Here is an 18,441-nt window from a genome sequence, read left to right on the forward strand (position 1 = left end):
GGCTTCCTGATTTGGAAAACATTTGTTCTCTTTTAAAAATTAAAAAAACTTTCTTAACTGGGCAAACTCCCTCTGCTGAGGAAGACCATGTGTTTCGATCAACTAAATGGACCTTGTGATGGGATTTTCTGGTCAACCATAAAACAGGAGCCATATACAGTAGCTTCTTCCAGGTTTAGCTCAAAATATTTTCTCATTAAAGGACAAAAATATATAAAAAGCTGTTTGTTTTGTATTTAGGAGCTGAAAATGGATCCACATATATCTCTGAGTTACTGAATGAGTATCTGTTTTTCCAGACAGGTGGACGCACCCAGAAAGAGAGAAAGACTGGCCTGTTTAAAAAATGTGTGCTCCCTATGCTGTTCCCTGCTGCAAAGAAAGCTGCCCAGCTGCATTCCTTGCCATTCCTTTTGTTGATATGCTGCAAAGACACGCCCTAATCCTGAATGACTAGTGTGTCTGTAGATGCTACACATGGGACTGTGCAGTGTATGATGCTGTCTGTTATCATTAACATTATTATTACATGAATTTCTAGAAAGTTCCTCTCTGGCCCACTGGTTGTCAGACACCTTTCCATTGTTGACTGTAAACACTGTGTTTGTAGCGTTAGGTTTATCTGTCAGGGTGAAGACGGGTGTGAACAGAGCAAGTCAAAAATCTAAAGTAGACTTCAAATGTAAAGCTGAAAGTAATATTAATGAAATGCCTTGACAATCCAATTAGACCCAAACCCAATTAGATGTACAATTTAAACATGTTGAATAGAAGAACTATATACATGTATTTAAGTTAAATTGTGTTAGCCTGCTAAAGCCCATTTAATGGGTTTTGAATCCAGCCACTATATCACAGGTTCATCTTTTTGGATTAAAGTCAACAGTTACCACATGGTGGAATATGAGAATATATGAAGACAACCACAATGCTAACTGATAAGCCTAACATTAGTGTCTGGTTTAAAAAAAAAGTATGGCACATTGTATAGGACTGGAAGAAATTCCACTTGATTAAAGGAGACGCTCTAATGTTGGGAATCTTCCCATGAATAAAGAACTGTGTGGTGATGCTTACGATGGGTAAATAATATGATGGTATATGTTGCAAGGGGTGTTTCTTGTTACCACACCCACCTTCCTTTTCCTTTTTTTTTTATAATTTAATTGTACATGTAACAGGTTATTAAAGTGGGGATAAAATAAGGAAAAACTGAAAGGTTTGCAACAATCTTCTGCTTTATGAAGTTGAAAGGAGGAAGTATGTTGCCTGATGATGGGGAATGACACGCAACAAACGGGCACTCCTATAGTGCTAACATTTGATTTGAAATCCCTCATTGCTTTCTAACTTGATTTCTCCCAACTGTATTTGGTGGTCAGTGTGTTTTCCATTGGTATAAATAAAAAGTGTTTTGTTCACAACTCCCAACAGGAATTTAGTGTCCCTCCTGCTCCAGGAATTATGCATCTCTGGTCATCAAAGGGGCATTGCTCACTGTGGGAGATCTGAGTGTGTCAGGGCCCCGATGAAAAGGAAGGGCAGGACCGAGGGTGGGAGCGAGTGCAGGGAACAGGTTGTTCCGGTCTTCCTCTGCAAGGTGGATGTCTGTGCGGTGACACACCTGTTAACCTGTCTGGGAGGAGCTGCCAGCGTCAAACACTGTGCTGACGTGAGAGAGTGTTTGAGTATGTTTGAGAGGAACCAAAGGGAGAGTAGAGACAGAGTGGGAGCCACAGGGTGAGGAAGACAGAGACACCGAAGGAGTAAGAGAGAGAGAGAGAGAGAGAGAGAGAGAGAGTGATTTTTGTGGGATCTCTGCCTGACCCCCTCCACAACCTCCAGGATGTTTAAGAAAAAGGATACTAAGGACAGTACGCTCAAGGGCACGGGCAAGAGCACCAAGTGAGTTTCATCCAGAGGACTTTATGATAGAATGCACGTATGAATGAATGTGTGCTCGGTGACACTGTATCTTGGTTATGTTACCCCTCCTCCTGTTCTTCCCCAGCCGAGGACTGTCGTGTTTCCTGTGCGTGCTGGTGTCCTCTTTCTCTCTGCGTGATGTGGTTCCCTTCCTGTTACGTTATGGCTGGGTTGAAGGTTTGCTCAGGCAGTTTCTTCACTGGTTTCAAGGGCGTCAAGAGTTATGTCAAGGTTAATCCAAAGTGATGGTAAAAGCTTAAACAGGGCCCTGATGTCAGGTTTACTTTGCAAAGATGGGGTGGAACTAGTGAAAATGTGTTTGCGACAAAGAGGTGAAAGTCACAGAGAGAACAAATCTTATCAGTTCCTTTCATCCTGCTTCTTCACCCAAACAACCCCCTAAAATATGACTTCACTAGCCAGTTTGCACCAAATCTGAACCAGCATTTAGACTTTTGACAGTGTTGTTGGGGATCATATTTCAATGTGCTAAAGACTGTCCTATGAGAAGTGTGTGTGAGATGTGGCTGCTCTTTGTCCCGTCAGACCTGGCGTCTGTTTTAAAATATAGATTTATGTGTCAGTGAAACTAAATTTGGCGGGTGGGGGTAGAAGGCTGCTTGCAGCTTGATTGAGAAACGTTTTTAAAAAGGTTCATGTGATGTGTAATATGTTCCAAATGGTCATTTATTGTTATTTGTAAAAATGTGAAAAAAATCACTGCAGGTAAAGGAGGGTGACGAAACTCTGTCCTGTACTGATCTAAGAAATGGGGATTAATGAGGACAGGTTGTATTTGTGTTAGTACGGTCACCCTAGTTGACTCGAGTTGATTTAATTGACATAATGGCTTTAAATCCACTTTAACATACACAGTATGTGACAAGATCAGCAGTATGTCAGCTGCCAGAGAGAATCTGTAACCTTCTTGTCCCTGTCCGATGTCACCACGGTGACGTGGTTTCACAGGCAGGTGGTGACCCGGTGGTTTCACCTTGCCCCTGCCCTGGACGTGTTGTCTGACTGCTGAGGTGTGATGAGGGCTAGGCAGTCTGTACTGCTCAGCTGGTTTCTTTCTCTTATGTGGGCGTTGGTTCCCAACCGTATTTTGACACAGGACATGACATTTAGAGATTTCAATCACCAATTAAATGAAAGAAGACAGTGTAAAGTAGGGTTGCCACCAATGATTATTTTCATTGTTAATTAATATTTGGATTAGTTTTTCAACTTATTGATTAATCACTTATTTTATGAAAAAACACATAAATATTTATTTTTAAGTCAACTGAAATGATAGAAAACACTGAAATATTTCACATTTTTACTTTAAATAAATAGTTAATTGATAATCAAACTAGTGTGTGTGTGTGTGTGTGTGTGTGTGTGTGTGTGTGTGTGTGTGTGTGTGTGTAAGCATGCGGGTGTTGGTAGCTGAGGGCGGATGCATGGCGCTCATTACCACTGATGTTAGTATCTTGTCATTTACATCACAGCTCGCGCCGTTGGTGACAGTGAATCTATAGAGACACTGAGTCTGTGACTGATGCTGGTACGCTGCTGAGAACTGTCTGCATTCAAGGCCAATTGTTCTCCTATAGTGGGAAGTTTTCGGGCAGAATGGAGTTTTTAATTTGCACGTTCACATTAAATGAAACCACGTGAGAGGTGCTGAACCTGCTAAACTTTGAGCTGCTTTCAACATTTCAGCCCCAAAATTCAATCGTTATAACTAAATCAGGGAGTGTTTGTGGTGCAAGTTTTGTGATTTTGCAACTAACTCAAAAAGGCAAGCCCTTCTAATTTATGTGGGTTATCCAGTTATCCTACTTTCAAATCAGCCAAAGCTGCTAGCTGTTGAGCTATTCTGCTATGGCCATTCATTAATGAGAAAAGTGTACTTCCACTTGACAGATAAAGGAGACAACCTTCACTTCACTCACTCATTCCACTCATGATGTCAACAACCTCCCGTCCCTCACATAGATGAACGATATAATAAAATTAAGTCTGAAAAGTATCAGACAGTTGGTAAAAGCATGTAGATCAAATTATCATACTGCTCCATTAATCCATGCTCTGCTGACTCGTATGGGCCCTTGTCATTATTGTCGCTGTCTTTAATTTCTTTTTTTGCCAGCAGAGAGGCTGGTAAGGCTGTGTCACAGTTGGTTTAAACAATAGCACAAGTGTTTCTTTGGCTGACATTGAGGAAGTTGAGAAATGATTGTGTGTAGTATGCATACTATGTGTGTCTGTATGGCACATACCTGTCTCTCCTGCTGAGTGAGCAGGAATAGGGAGGGCATTGTCAGAGCGGCTGCAGAACCAGATCAGCTCGCAGCTCAGTGAGTCAGCGCAGGAAGAGGAACACTGCATTCCTCTATCGACATTAAAAAGCTGTGTGAAACTGCCTTATAAATATGACATTTGCTTGTTTTCTCCCCAGAGAGACACAACATTGCACTCCGAGGTAGCTTTGTTATGTGGGTCAATTAACCAGCGAGTTCCTCGCTGGGGGGGCAAGGTGGAGGGTGAGGATGTGGCTTTGACCAACTGCCATGCTTCGCTCTTTTGCAAGCCATGATGTCTCTCTCTTTCTCATGGGCAGGCCAAATTCTCTACGCGGGCAATGCAGAGAAAGGGGAGGTAACCTTTCCCCTTATGACGACATAAAGGGAAGATTCCAGATCGGCCCATCTGAGCTTTCATTTTCTCAAAGGTGGAGCAGGATACCCAGGGCTCGGTTTACACTAAGTTTAGTCAGGCTGGGGGAACTCATATTAATGTTAAAAAACCTCATAAAGTGAAATTTTCATGCCATGGGACCTTTAAATGATTTATGATACATGTGTAGTTTTTTTTGCAGCTGTGACTTCCCTTTTCCCAACTGATGTGAAGCTGACTTTGGAGCGTAAATGCTGCATGTTATGAGGATGTTTCTTAGACTTAAAGGGCATTACAAAAGGAAATAAAGAGTAATTATACACCCCTGGTGTTTGCGAACACCTTGCAGGTGAATTAATGTGTGGTAAGAAATATCAAAAACACACAGTAACATCTGGACTAATTTTTTTTACCATCTCAAAGTGGAGACATTGGACATTTGGACAGACACATTATTGAATACATTAAGAAATGCAACCTGCAAGTTTCTCTTTAAATGGAATGCAATGTAAAAACTTGATTTACTGTGAGTGAGAGGACAGAGAAAACAACACTACGGAGTGAGTAGTTTCTGTTTGACCCCAAAGTTCACTACAATCAGAACTTTGCAAAGCTTCTTCATTGTCCACCTTGGTTTAAACTTGTTGGATTTCTCATATGTTTGCAGATGATTTGATTTCATTTGCATGCACCATAACTGATCACTTACTCGCCATGCAGTTACCGCAAAGCCTCTTACACAAACAATGTTAATATAAGATTGTAACATCATCCTGTGTTATCTTTATTCAAATCCTTAGCTTCTAAATCCCACCTAGACCTCTTATTTAGTTTTATGGGTGTAGTTCATCTCTCATTGTCAGCCAGTAGATTCTCCACCTCCTTTGATTGTCTGTCTGAGACATCGCTTCCTTTTCTCAGTGGCATCGACAGAGTGCTACGCAAACAGTCACAGTCAGCAGGAATAGTTAGCATGTAAGGAATGCTTTGTAGGTGGCTTGGAAGGTGAAAAGAAATATCTTCCACTTGCCCGCACGAGGCACTGCGTGATTTATCAAGTTGTGTTGTGATCTTGATGTACAGGCATTGGGCAGATAATACAAAAGAGTGAAAAAGATAGAAGGAAAACTGCCTCAGTGCAGATGTTTGATAGAGGAGATCTAAAAATATGTTTTGTCCGTGGACCTCATAGTCTTACAACATGTCTGGGCTCTTTAGATCATATTAAAAGATGTTCATGTGGAGTGTGTCCAAAAATATATACAAATTTTACTTTACAAAATTTGGGTTCATTGGGTTTTTAAGAGTTCAAAACTTCATCCAGTTTACTGAGAAAAGGTTTCTTGTCTTTTAGCTATAGCTACCTGAAGTCCATTTCAATTTAGAAGCTGTTTTGTTGTCAATATTTGTGATCAATGAGATCACTGAGAGTCAGTGACTAAGAATGTAACATGTCGGCCAACTAAAAGGACATCCTATAGCCACGTCTGCTAGTGAGTGTCAGTCTCAGCTACAGAGGATTTGGGCCGGTGAGAGGGCTTGTGGAGCATGAGAGGGCAAAATACTGAGCTGCTTCTCGATAACACACAATCTCATCTGTGTTTGTGGCTTCATCTGTGCCCTTTTTTCAACTCCTTTTCTTCACCCTGCAGGACCCAGACCAGCAACTTGGCCTTGCTAATCGCCCAGATGCAAAAGAATGCCGACACGGTGGAGAAAGACATCCTCCGGTCTGAAGAGCTGCTGGCTGCTGTGAGAACACACACTCAAAACTCAAGCAAAAATCACTTTAACTGGCAGCCCTCTGTAAAAATAATCACCCTAACTTTTGTCTACTTCCACCAGGACGGTGAAAATGACAAGAAAGACCTGCCCTTAAAGCACCAGACTGAGATATCAGCCAAGCTGGGCGAGGCTGAGGAACTTCTGAAGGATCTCTTCCTGGATGTCGACAAAGCCAAGAAGTCCAACTACCCACAGGCCAGAGAGATAGAGAGCGAGTGAGTTGGGACAGAATAAATGCAACACAAAGGAATCACAACATAGCTGCATAAGTGTGGAGTCCCTCAGAACTTTTTTTTAAGGTTTAAAAGACTGACAGCATGCAAGATGGCTTACAATTAAAACAATATTAGTTATTATATTAAACTTAAAATTAAACAAAGTTTCCTTTCTTGATTATTTGTTCATCAACTGTTATAGTGAAAATAATTCTTTGTTATTAATTCACAATTCTTTGCTTATATTATTTAGTTTGCATTCATTTGTATGATTATTTCAGAATGTATTTCACACTTTGGGTCTCAATAAATACTGAGTTATTTCTTTCTTTGTGTCTCCTCTGCCCTTTGGTGACTCCAGTGTCCTCCACCTCCATGAGCGCTGGTTGAAGGACTGCGCCTTCTACCGAGACATCTACGAGCAGGTTGACGATGTATCGCTGATGCCCAGGATCGACTGGGGGCCTGTTTTAAACCAGAAGCAAGTACGTATCCTAACGCTAAACATTTGGGACATCTGCTTAAAAACTCTCTAAAGATCCAGGATTGATGTTAATCTTTAAAGGATATTGTTGGCAGTATTTTATATGTTTCCTATTGTCAACTAATGCCATGAAAAGACCAAAACCAACAATGGTGCTATGAATATATAGGCCTATTGCCTGCATAGCCAAATCATGATATATCTTGTTCCTCTGTGCCACAGAGCTCCATTGTTCCTTCATTACCATAAATATTCTTTTTAATTTTAATTTTGTTTTGTTATTAAAAGTTTTTTTTGGGGGCATTTTAGCCTTTAAAGGTCCCATGACATGGTGATCTTTGGCTGCTTTTATATAGTGGTCCACTAATACTGTATCTGAAGTCTCTTTCCCGAAATTCAGCCTTGGTGCAGAATTACAGCCACTAGAGCCAGTCCCACAATCAGCTTTCCTTAGTATGTGCCATTTCTGTGTCTGAAGCTATTGAGGAGGAGAGAGGGGGGAGCAAGGTGGAGGGTGGGGGTGTGGCCTTGACCAACTGCCACTTTGCTTGTTTGAAAGCCATGATGTCTCTCTCTCATGGGCGGGCCAAATTCTCTGGGCAGGCAAAGCAGAGAAAGGGGAGGTAACCTTTCTCCTTATGACCTCATAAGGAGAAGATTCCAGATCGGCACATCTGAGCTTTCATTTTCTCAAAGGCAGAGCAGGATACCCAGGGCTCGGTTTACACCTATCGCCATTTCTAGCCACTGGGGGACCATAGGCAGGCTGGGGGAACTCATATTAATGTTAAAATACCTCATAAAGTGAAGTTTTCATGCCATGGGACCTTTAATGGAAAGAACAGCTAGATATGAAAGGGTGGAGAGAGAGAGGGATGACATGCAGGAAATTGTCTCAGGTCAGACTCAAACCCTGGACCTTCTGCATCGAGGCATACACCTCTATATATGTGCACCTGCTCTACCAACTGAGCTAACCCAGCCACAACTGGACTTTATTTTGAATCCCATATACATGGTCCTGCTGCTGTAAATACTTTTTGGGATGCCAAATGTGTATTGATCCGCCGCAGAAAATAGTCAAGAACAGCACTTTTTATTCCTGTTTTAGTCATGTTTACTAAAAACTACAGCTGCCCTGCTGTTGTAGGTAAATTACTAAACTTTTTCTAAAGATGAAACTATATATTTCTGAAATATCATCTAAAGATTTACATATTCAGGAACAAATGGGCTTCGGGCAGAGAGACACAGACAGAACAAAGTCAGAAAGTACTGAGAGACGTTGACTTGTTGATTTTTTTTTTTATGGGATTGGTTGACAACAAGAAAACTATAGAAAAATAAATAGCCTTATCCTTTAAACTTGTTGGAACACAATTGTGCATCAAATGTTGCTCTACATGCAGTACATACCTGTTACTTTCCTACAAACATCTTGCGCTAGTTTTCAGTCTATAAACTATGCTTTTCAGTCTCTACCTACCGTGTAAGAAACACATTAACCAGAGCTGAGCAAGCTATAAAACACAACTAACTAAAGAGTGCTCAGTCTGTCAGGTCTGTTTGGTGGTTATTTTGTCTCTATATACCATTAACTGTATTCTTCCGGTATCTGTGCTCTCAGAAACTGGTGAACGTGGAGGAGTACGGCCCCACCATGGCCGACCTGGAGAAGCAGGTTGCTGCTCACAACATCCTGCACAAAGAGATCGAGGCCTACAACTCGCAGCTCTGCGTCAGCTCTGCAGGCAGCAAGGTGAACACACATTACCAAAACACATCTTCTGGGTGTCTTCAGTTGCACTTTGAGCACTTTGCGTTCACCACAGCAACTGATCAAAAACATTTAAAGCCTTCTTTAATCTTAATGAAAAACTGTTTCTAGCAGCTTATCTTGTTATCTTGTCTCTTAGGAGAAATATGTAGAACTGAAGAAGCAGTACAACAATCTACTGGTGAGTTGTGTTTTATTTTTGAGTTTTAGGATGAAAAGTCTTGCCTATAAAGACAATGAGTCGACATTTATTGGGAGATCTTTGAGAAATATCTCATCCTTTTCTCTTTAAAGTTACAAAAAAAATAATATTTCCTTTTTGACCTTTAGGACACAAGTTTGTTTTTCTTTTGTTCGTATATCAGAATTAATTCTTTGTTATAGCATCTTGGTTAATAAAATGTCCAAATAACAAAACACATTATGAGCGATTTGCTTCTTCTTCCTAACTGATATACCATTTTTGTAATTTCAACAAGAAAAATAAAAAACATAAAATTAGGGAAGCCAAAAACTTTCAAAAATACTAATTATTTTAACATAAACATTTATACTTCTGGAACTTGTTTCGTTGTTTTATTAAGTTTTATTTATTTTCTCCCAGGACAACTCCAAGTGGCGTCGCCACTACCTGAACAGCCTGTATGAATACATGAATGGCTGCAACAAGGAAGTGGCCTTCCTGGGGGAAGAACAAAATAAGATCAAAAAGCAGGACTGGAGTGACCGCATGGTGGACCCACCTGACGTCCGCAGGCAGTATGAGGTATGGACTGATGGGTTGTTAACCAAAAACAGTGAAACAACATAAGTTTGAATAGGATGGTGTTGCTTGTCCAGAATGGTCCAAACTGCGTTATTTGTTCTGCACCTGGGTATAACCGTAAATAACCCCATTTTGATTTGATCTCAAACAGAACTTTAAGAACAACAGCCTCCTGTCCCACGAGAGCGAGGTGAACAAACTCCAGGACGAAGGAGAAAGACTTATTGGACTGAAGCACCCTGCCAAAGACACAATAGAGGTAAGTCTCATTACCCAGAAGACATTGCTTTCAACAGCAAAGACAATACTTTGAAGGCCAAAGTCTTGAACTTTAAAACATGTCATGAACTTTAACCCTTTAAACTCATTTGAAAGCCACTTAAATCCAGGTTAACTCATTACGTTACGTCTCCAGGCTCAGAGAGATGCTGTTCGAAACGAGTGGCAGAAATTCCTCAACATCTGCATTTGTCAAGAGACACACCTGGACAATGTGGAGGAGTACAAAAGGGTAAATATGGGACACCACACACCACATTCTGCATTTAATCCAAGTTTATGTGACAACATATGCACTTTTTATCTCTTTGTCATGTACTGAATACATTTCTCTGTATTTTATACTAAAAACATGTTTTTGTGCTTTTTTCCAGTACCAAATGGAGACTGAGCAGCTGTCAGAGATGTTGACCAAACTCAACAACAGCCTGGACCCCAAATCCATTAGCAAGAAGAGCAACTCAGAGACGCTGCTGCAGCTCGAGGTAGAGAGGAACCTAATCCCTTATAGTTACATTAATACAGAGACAGAAGCAAGGACTGCAAGTTGATGCACATAAGAAATTCAACTTGCACCTCCCTGTGGGAAAATAAACCCTGTAACACCCACTTCTCTTATTGTAAATAGTTAGACGAAGAAGTGATGGTTCTTAGTTTTGAAGCAAAACTAAAGTACACATAGGACAAAATCAAAAGTAGGTTTATTATTTGATTATTATTATTATGTTTTGGGCATTTTTGGCCTTTTTTATTTTTGACAGGACAGCTGAAGACATATCGAATGACATGCAGCAAAGGGTCGCAGGTCAGAGTCGTACCGGGCCCGCTGCATCGAGGAGTGAACCTCTATATATGGGCGCCCGCTCTACCAACTGATCTATTCAGGCGCCCATTATTATTATTATTATTATTATTATTATTAGCATCCACCAGTAAATAATGCCACATTCTTTCTTATAGTAATTCCCCTGTTCATTTTTCCTAAAAGTTTGTATATGTGTTTGTTTGCTTTTATTTCATTACCTCCCCTCAATTTAAAAGAGTTTAATTCATTAAAAGAAGTCGAACAAAGGTGGATTTCTCCTGCAGTTTAAACTAACAAAACATTTATCAGGTATCCCAAAGTTTAAAAAACAGAAATAGATACATTATGTAATCTATTTGGATATTGTTTTGGACACTCTAAGCACACAAAATGCATTAAACTATTATTAGAGATACATTTGTGATTGAGTCTTAATTGTAGGAAGATGTTTAAGATGGAAGAGGATTTGTTGCTATCCACCATGAGATGAGTATTTCTAAGATATCTCTCTCTCTATTTCCCCCCAGGCTGAGGAGAAGGCTGTACAGAACAGCGAACAGCTGCTGGCAGATCTGAGGAGACGCAGCACCACCATCGCTCCTCTGAAGCTACGACGCAGCACCCCCAACAGACCCATCACAGTGGAGGCCCTGTGTGACTGGGAGTCAGATAAGGTGAAGCTTCTTAACTTTAAATTGTTGTCATAGAACAGAGAAAAGGTAGAAACAACAGACAAACAACACATACAAACTGATGTTCCTTGTCTAAACTTTTTGGACGTGAATGTGTTTTATTTATTATTATCATCTAGGATTCTCTGGAAAGAGGCGAGAAGTTCACCCTGAAATCTAACTCAGACGAGAACTGGAACGTTACCTCCCCTAGTGGGGCAACAAAAACCTTCCCGGGAGTTTGCTTCCATATCGCTCCACCTGATCCAGAGGCCATTGACAAAGTGGACCTGTAAGTAATGCAAGATTGTATTATTATGCAGCTACAACAAACAATGTAAGAATATGCCAGTAATACTGTTATATAATACTTTTTTCAATTCATTAGGTTGGGTGGTGAACTGACAGACATCAAAAAGAGAAGAGCTGCTCTGGTGGCATCACTAAAGAATCAAAAATCTGAGGTCTCCAGGTCCCAACAATCAGGTCAGTAAGTCTATCAATTACATCCTTAAATATCCTAATTCTAAGGCATCGTTGGTTCTGTAAACCACAATAATTCATTTACGGCCAGTTGCACGAATAGCTTTTCATTTTAAGGCCACAATCAGATCAGGCAATCAATCCCTGTTTCCTTATTCAGCCCCAGTGTCTTCTGCCCCACTGGATCCCAAAGCGGCAGCCCTGGCTAAGCAGCTAGACAATCTGGACAGTGACCTGGCCAGTGCTGAGAAGAACCTGCTGAGCCGCCTGCGAGCCCCACTGAGCCGCACCGACCCGGCCGGAGATCTGGCCAAGAGGCTGAAGGAACAGGAGGTGGGAGGAATAAAGTTACAGACAGAGCTAAGATTGTTATTGTTTTTAATGCCTTCATTCTTTCTGTCAACTCATTAGATTTAGGTTAAATACCACTAATTTACCAAATGTCATAAACCACGTGTCTTTTAAGCATCCCCGGATACCCTGGATGATAATATTGTAGAAACTATGGAAAAGCTTCTGAAACTTTTAGACTATGAGGTGTTTCTTTTTTGAGTTTATAGTTTGAACAAGGAGGAATTCTAGATGATCTGATATTTAACCCAGTATATGAGTGCAATTATCTGAAGTATTTACATTTGTCCCTGATAGGAAGCTGCCAGGGCTCTGAAGGCTCTGGAGCAGCAGAAGCTGGCAGCTCAGGCTGACCTGCAGCCCCTGCTGTCCAAAGATGCCAGCAGTACCTCTTCTGCACTGCCGCTCAAACTGAGTGCTACCAACAACAAGCAGGACCAAATCGCAGCACTTGCTGACCTCTACACCAAGAAGTAAGTGTATGTTTTGTTTGGGAAGTTGCATTTATGCAGCGACATTGTAAAGGGTTTTGTATTCAATGAAAATGTGGTCCCTGTTTTAAAATGGCAAATTCAAACTTTTTTACTCCAAGAACACAATAAATGATTTCAAACACCCGTCATTTTTTATTAGGCATTCATCTGTCTGTCTTTGTCGAGCTGTGCTGCCAAACTAAATAACCTCAGTACACTTATAATTACATCCACCTTTTTTTTTTAGAGCGAATGCATCTCTCAACCTGGAGAGTCAGATTAAGAAGGTGGACGGCCTCGTCTCTGGGTTTGAGAAAAAGCTGAGTGAAGATGGTTCAATCCCTGATGTGCCAAGTGCAATCCAAGCCCGCGCTGAGGACATTCAGGTGAGAAAGTCTGCATTTAAAATCGTACCTCTCCCACATAAAAGGTGGTTCTCTTTTTCATAGATTCAACTTAAGTTTGACAGATTTTAAATCACATGTCTCCTTTGCTGTATTCAGTACCAGCGAAGGTCTGTGGCAGCAGCTCAGGATGACATGAAGAAGCTGAGTCAGAATCTGGAGACCACAGAGCAGCTGTGCAGTTCTCTGCAGCAGGGCTACCAGGAGTACTGCCCTGACATCCGGCGCCAGAAAACAGAGGTCAAGCAGCTGCAGACCCGCTATGGTAACGTGGCTAACCAGCTGAAGGATAGGTGAGAATCAGACTTTGATCAAATCAGATCGGGATCCCCACAGGAAATCAAAATAAATGATGATTAAAAGGATATGAATGAACAAAATTAAAAAACCTATACAGTGACGTGACATTTTTCTCTAATATTTGCTTTATTTTGTGAAATCCAGACAGTTTTGCCTCTTCAACCCTATACAAAGCATTCAAATGAACAGGGATACACTTTGACGAGTTTGCATGCACTATAGTGTATAAAACTGCATAGACTCAAACATACACTATTATACATGATTTGAGGTGTAGCAGTATACACTGATATGATGTGGTCAGGCAAAGGTTTATGCTAATTATACCACAGATATAAAAATTATAATAGGAAATGGCAGAAAAGAAAACAAACCCTTTGAATGTGAAAGTACCATGATGCAGAGCCTTTAAAAAGTCAGTTGTTTAATTTTTATGTCATATCAATAAATTCTCTCAGAGAAAACATCTTACAAGAAGCTGCAACCAAGAACCAGGAGTTCCAGAGCACGTCCAAATCCTTGAAGTCCTTCCTGGACAACCTGCCGCAAAACCAGATTAACTTCAAAGATGACCTGTCTCAGGTCACTGCCAGGCAGAGCTCCCAAGAGGTAAGGCTGTGATTTATGTACACCTATGCTTTGCTCTATGTAACTCTGTAATTAAGAAAATCTGATAGTATTAAATGATAGAAGATATAAATAACTCACAGTGATTAACATATGTTAAACGTTTTACCACAGAGAGTGATGGATGACCTGAAGAGGAAGGGAAATGACATGGACAGAGTGACAGACCTGTCTCAAGACCTGCAGAGTCTACTCAATGTAAGACTCAAATGGATTATAATACAATGCTATAACGTATTAGCAAGAGAGTGTATTGGTGATTCTAGGCATTATACACAGGCATTATTTTTTCCAATAAAAAAACACATTTGCAAATAGTCCACAAATGGGAAAACAAGCATACTTGATTAACTGAATATATGATTTTGTGCTCAAAGCCTAATTATTCACGTCTGTGCAGGAATACGAGGCCAACGTCTACAAATACAACAGTACACTTGAGGATGCTGGAGCCACTGTTGCCACAAAACCCCATATGCTCACACTGGCTGACGCTGTTCAGAAAGAGGTAACATTTTATCTTCTACGTTTTTAATATAATTTGTTACATTTATTAAAAGATCAAGGTGGCTGATGGTTTGTCTCTTGTTTATTAAAGGAAAAGGATCTCGTCAACCGTTATGCTCAAGTAACAGCTGAAAACACCCAACGCCAAAAACAGTTGGGCCTGGCTAAGAATCTCATTTCACAAGTAAGAAAACAGGTCATAAATAAGAAGCACCATTTATATGACCTCTTAACCATAAAATATGGTTTCCATATAACTACCTAAAGGTATGTCACAAAACACATAACTTGACAACTTATTGTCATTTAATTCATTTACTTTTCCTGCTGCAGACTGAAGAGAAAGTCCAAATGGTGGCACAGCAACAAGTGCAGCTTGAAAGCCAGCAAAAGAGTTCTTTTGAGCTAAGAAGTCTTTTAAAAGAGCTGGACGAAGAAAAGGAGAGGAAAACTCATGCAGAGGCAGACCTGAGAACCTTTAAAGATAGAATGATGTCGCTGAAGAGTCGCAGAGGAGTGGAGCGCCTTGAGGAGAAAGAAGTACTGCAGTACTACCGCGACCCAAAACTGGAAAGGGATTTAGCTGATCTGCAGAACACACTGCATGAAGAGTCCCTGAGGCGTAGCACCATCCACACTGAGGTTGAGGTGTTTACCAAAAAAATCACTATCCTGGAGGAAACCCTCAAATCCACTAAACCCAAACTGGTGACCAGAGAGGTGACAGAGTTTGAGAGAGATCCCCAGCTGGACGTAGAGGCCACTAAGATCAGAGACGAGATAAAAAGGATGAGAGATGAAATTCGAGTGAGAGATGGGGAACATATTCAGATGAAGACAGAAGTCCAGATTCTCGCGCAGAAGAGACCAACCATCAAAGAGAGGGTGGTTAAGAAGGAAGTGCTGAAAGTGGAACAGGACCCTGAGATGTTGAGAGCAGTGCGAACATTTGACACAGAAATTTCTGAGGAGAACAACCAGATCAAGCTCATCAATGATGAAATCTTCCAGACAAGGAGCCAGATTAATGCACTTGAGAGACTGATTCCTAACATTAAGCCTAAAATCATCACTAAGGAAGTGAAAAAGATTGAACAAGACCCTGACCTCATCGCTGACTCTAAGAGGATTCGAACAAGCATAGAGGAAGAGAGGATTGAAAACAACTCTTTGTCCAAAGAGGTGATGGAACTCCACAGCCGCTACCAAGAGGTTCAAGGCTGGAAATCAAAAATTGAGGTGAAGGAAATTGTTAATGAGATCTTCCGGATAGCCCCGAGCACAGAGGTGGAGATAATGCGGCTCAGGAAAGACATACAAGACACCAACAAGAATCGCTCTGATCTAGAGAGGGAGATCACCCAGGTCACAACTAATGTGAATATTATTCGTTCTGAGAAGCCAAAGGTAGAGATAAAGGAAGTTTTACAAGAAGTGGTTAAGGAGGAAAGAAGCCCTGAAAATGAGAGAGAGATTCAGAGGCTAAATGATCAGGTGAACCATTTACACACAACTTACAACTCCCTCCTAGACAAGGTGAGTCTGCTCAGGAGAGAAAGAGATGAATGGAAGGCTGAAAAGTCCAAGATAGAGACGAAAGTCGTCACCAGAGAAGTCATCAAGTATGAACCCGATCCTCTGCTGGAGAAAGAGGCTGATCGCTTGAGAAGAGATGTGCGGGAGGGGGCACAGCTGCGGCGCAGCATTGAGGAGATGGTGTTTGATCTGCAAAACAAATATATCCTGTTGGAGAGACAGAAGCCTGAGGAGAAAGTGGTTGTGCAGGAGGTTTTGCGTTTAGAGAAGGACCCAAGGCAGATGGTCGAGCATGATAGGCTCAGCAGGAAACTAGATGAGGAAGTACAGAGCCGCCGTCAGGTAGACCTAGAGTTGCAGCAGCTAAGAACAAAGGTGGAAGAGCTAGAGAGGATCCTCAGAGAGAGTGATGAGCGCCAAAAGAGGATTCAAGCAGAGTTTGAACTCAGAGAGATCCGACTTCGCATCACACAGCTGGAAAATGCCCCACCGCCTGTTGAGGAAAGTATTGTTGTCGAGGAGGTGCTGAAGGTTGAAAGAGACCCAAAACTGGAGAGGATGACAAACGGTATTCGGTCAGACATGGACAAGGAAACCAGCGATATACTGCGTCTCCAGAGAGACATCCGTAACATTACCCTAAAGATTGAGATCCTGCAGAAGGAGAAGTCTGGTGAGAGGACAGTGTACAAAGAGGTTGTCCGTGTTGAGAAAGACCAGGCCGTTGAAGCCGAGAGGGATCGCCTGAGGGAACAGGTGTCTCAACATAAATTTACCAGACAGGACCTGGAAGATGAAATCAGACGTCTCAATGATAAAATCAACCTTCTGATAGGCAGCAAATCCAGCTCTTCAAGAGAAGAAACAACCCTTACTTTGAAAAGAGATGCCTTGCAGAGGGAGAACGAGAACCTCACTCGGGAGCTCAGGACATTCGAGGCCTCCAGACACGACATCAGCTTGTCTTTCCAGCAGCAGAGCAGGCTAATGAGTGAGAGAACACAGATGAGCAAGCAGATGAGCCTTAAAATGGAGTCTGGCACTCAGCGTCTGGAGAGGGAGATCCTGAACGAAAAAGACAAGATCCATCAGCGAGACAGCATCATCCGGGAGCTTCTGATGAATGTACAGAAAGAGGAGCAGGCAGAGACAAGGACCAAAGAGACCAATGTCTCCACCAAAATCACCATTCTGGATCCAGAAACAGGCAAAGACATGTCCCCTTATGATGCCTACCTGCAGGGCCTGATTGATCGTCAACAGTACATTCATCTGCAGGAGCTGGAGTGTGACTGGGAGGAAATTACTTCCCTTGGACCTGATGGGGAGACATCTGTACTGCAGGATCGCAAGAGTGGAAAGCAGTACTCCATCAAAGAAGCCCTGAAGCAAGGCCGGCTGACAGAGTATGATCTACAACAGTACAAGACAGGCAAGATTCCCATCTCAGAGTTTGCCTTGCTGGTTGCGGGTGACAATAAGAAGCAGCAGTTCAACTCAATCATCCCCAAGTCCGCCACCACACAAATGAAAGCAGCCCCCACTGCTCAAGAAACCTACCCAGTTGCTGGAATAATGGATACAAACACTGACACCTGCTTTACAATACGCAGCGCCACCATGCGTAAACTGATCGACCCCACCACCTCCCAAAAACTTCTGGAGGCTCAGGCATCAACAGGCGGCATCATTGACATCAGCAACAATCAGAGATACACAGTTCACAAGGCAGCAACCAAGGGCCTCATTGAGGACAGTCAAATCCAAAGGCTACTCAATGCACAAAAGGCCTTCACTGGTGTTGAAGACCCCATGACCAAAGAGTGTTTGTCTGTGGGAGAGGCTGTTCAGAAAGGCTGGATGCCGAAGGACACTGCCACTCGCTACATGGAGGCACAGCATCTGACGGGAGGGCTCGTCAATCCCAAAACCGGCCGCAGAGTGAGCATCTTTGATGCCATTGGGAACAAAATGATCGACAGCGCAATGATGAGAGAGCTGCAGGCCGAGACGACCTACATCAAGGATATTGTAGACCCAATCACAAAGGAGAAGATCAGCTACAAACAAGCTCTGGATCGCTGTAAGAAAGACCCAATATCAGGCTTACCAATGCTGCCTGCCTCCTCCAAAGAGTCTGGTTACAACTCTACTGCAAGATATGCCAAATTCTAGATATGTTTACACCTTAGTTGGAGTTGTCTGTTCTATGGAGTGATGTGGGAGGTAAAACTACTACTACTGTACTATTAGTTCATGGGAAATCCATACATTAATTACAATGTACATTTTGACTCAGGAAAAGTCTTCTACTGCAATGCTTTCTGTCTAGCCAAAATGATTGCTGCTGTGTTGCCTTTGTTTACCAAACATGTCTGATGTGTG

At 41.8% G+C, this 18,441-nt stretch overlaps 1 protein-coding gene across 1 annotated transcript; it reads left to right on the forward strand.

The window, feature by feature from the left end:
• Window positions 1–1,528: 1,528 nt before the first annotated feature.
• evpla (envoplakin a) lies at window positions 1,529–18,231 on the forward strand. The gene is made up of 23 exons (XM_028588976.1): window positions 1,529–1,740; window positions 1,846–1,905; window positions 6,246–6,345; window positions 6,439–6,593; window positions 6,955–7,078; window positions 8,705–8,836; window positions 8,994–9,035; window positions 9,459–9,620; window positions 9,772–9,879; window positions 10,036–10,131; window positions 10,274–10,384; window positions 11,232–11,378; window positions 11,516–11,667; window positions 11,764–11,861; window positions 12,019–12,191; window positions 12,507–12,682; window positions 12,930–13,068; window positions 13,186–13,379; window positions 13,845–13,995; window positions 14,128–14,211; window positions 14,414–14,521; window positions 14,612–14,704; window positions 14,854–18,231. Exons 1-23 carry the CDS (start codon window positions 1,529–1,531, stop codon window positions 18,229–18,231), a joined length of 6,195 nt encoding a protein of 2,064 aa, XP_028444777.1.
• The last annotated feature ends 210 nt before the right edge of the window (window positions 18,232–18,441 follow it).

Source organism: Perca flavescens, chromosome 2, assembly GCF_004354835.1.
Source record: "Perca flavescens isolate YP-PL-M2 chromosome 2, PFLA_1.0, whole genome shotgun sequence".
In the NCBI taxonomy this organism is placed as follows: domain Eukaryota; kingdom Metazoa; phylum Chordata; class Actinopteri; order Perciformes; family Percidae; genus Perca; species Perca flavescens.

Excerpts from the sequence above, each read along its gene's own strand:
- evpla (XM_028588976.1), top strand. The coding sequence starts at position 1,529 with ATGAAAAGGAAGGGCAGGACCGAGGGTGGGAGCGAGTGCAGGGAACAG. Across the intron at positions 6,346-6,438 it reads CTGAAGAGCTGCTGGCTGCT|GACGGTGAAAATGACAAGAA; the intron begins GTGAGAACACAC and ends TACTTCCACCAG. Across the intron at positions 12,192-12,506 it reads AGAGGCTGAAGGAACAGGAG|GAAGCTGCCAGGGCTCTGAA; the intron begins GTGGGAGGAATA and ends TGTCCCTGATAG.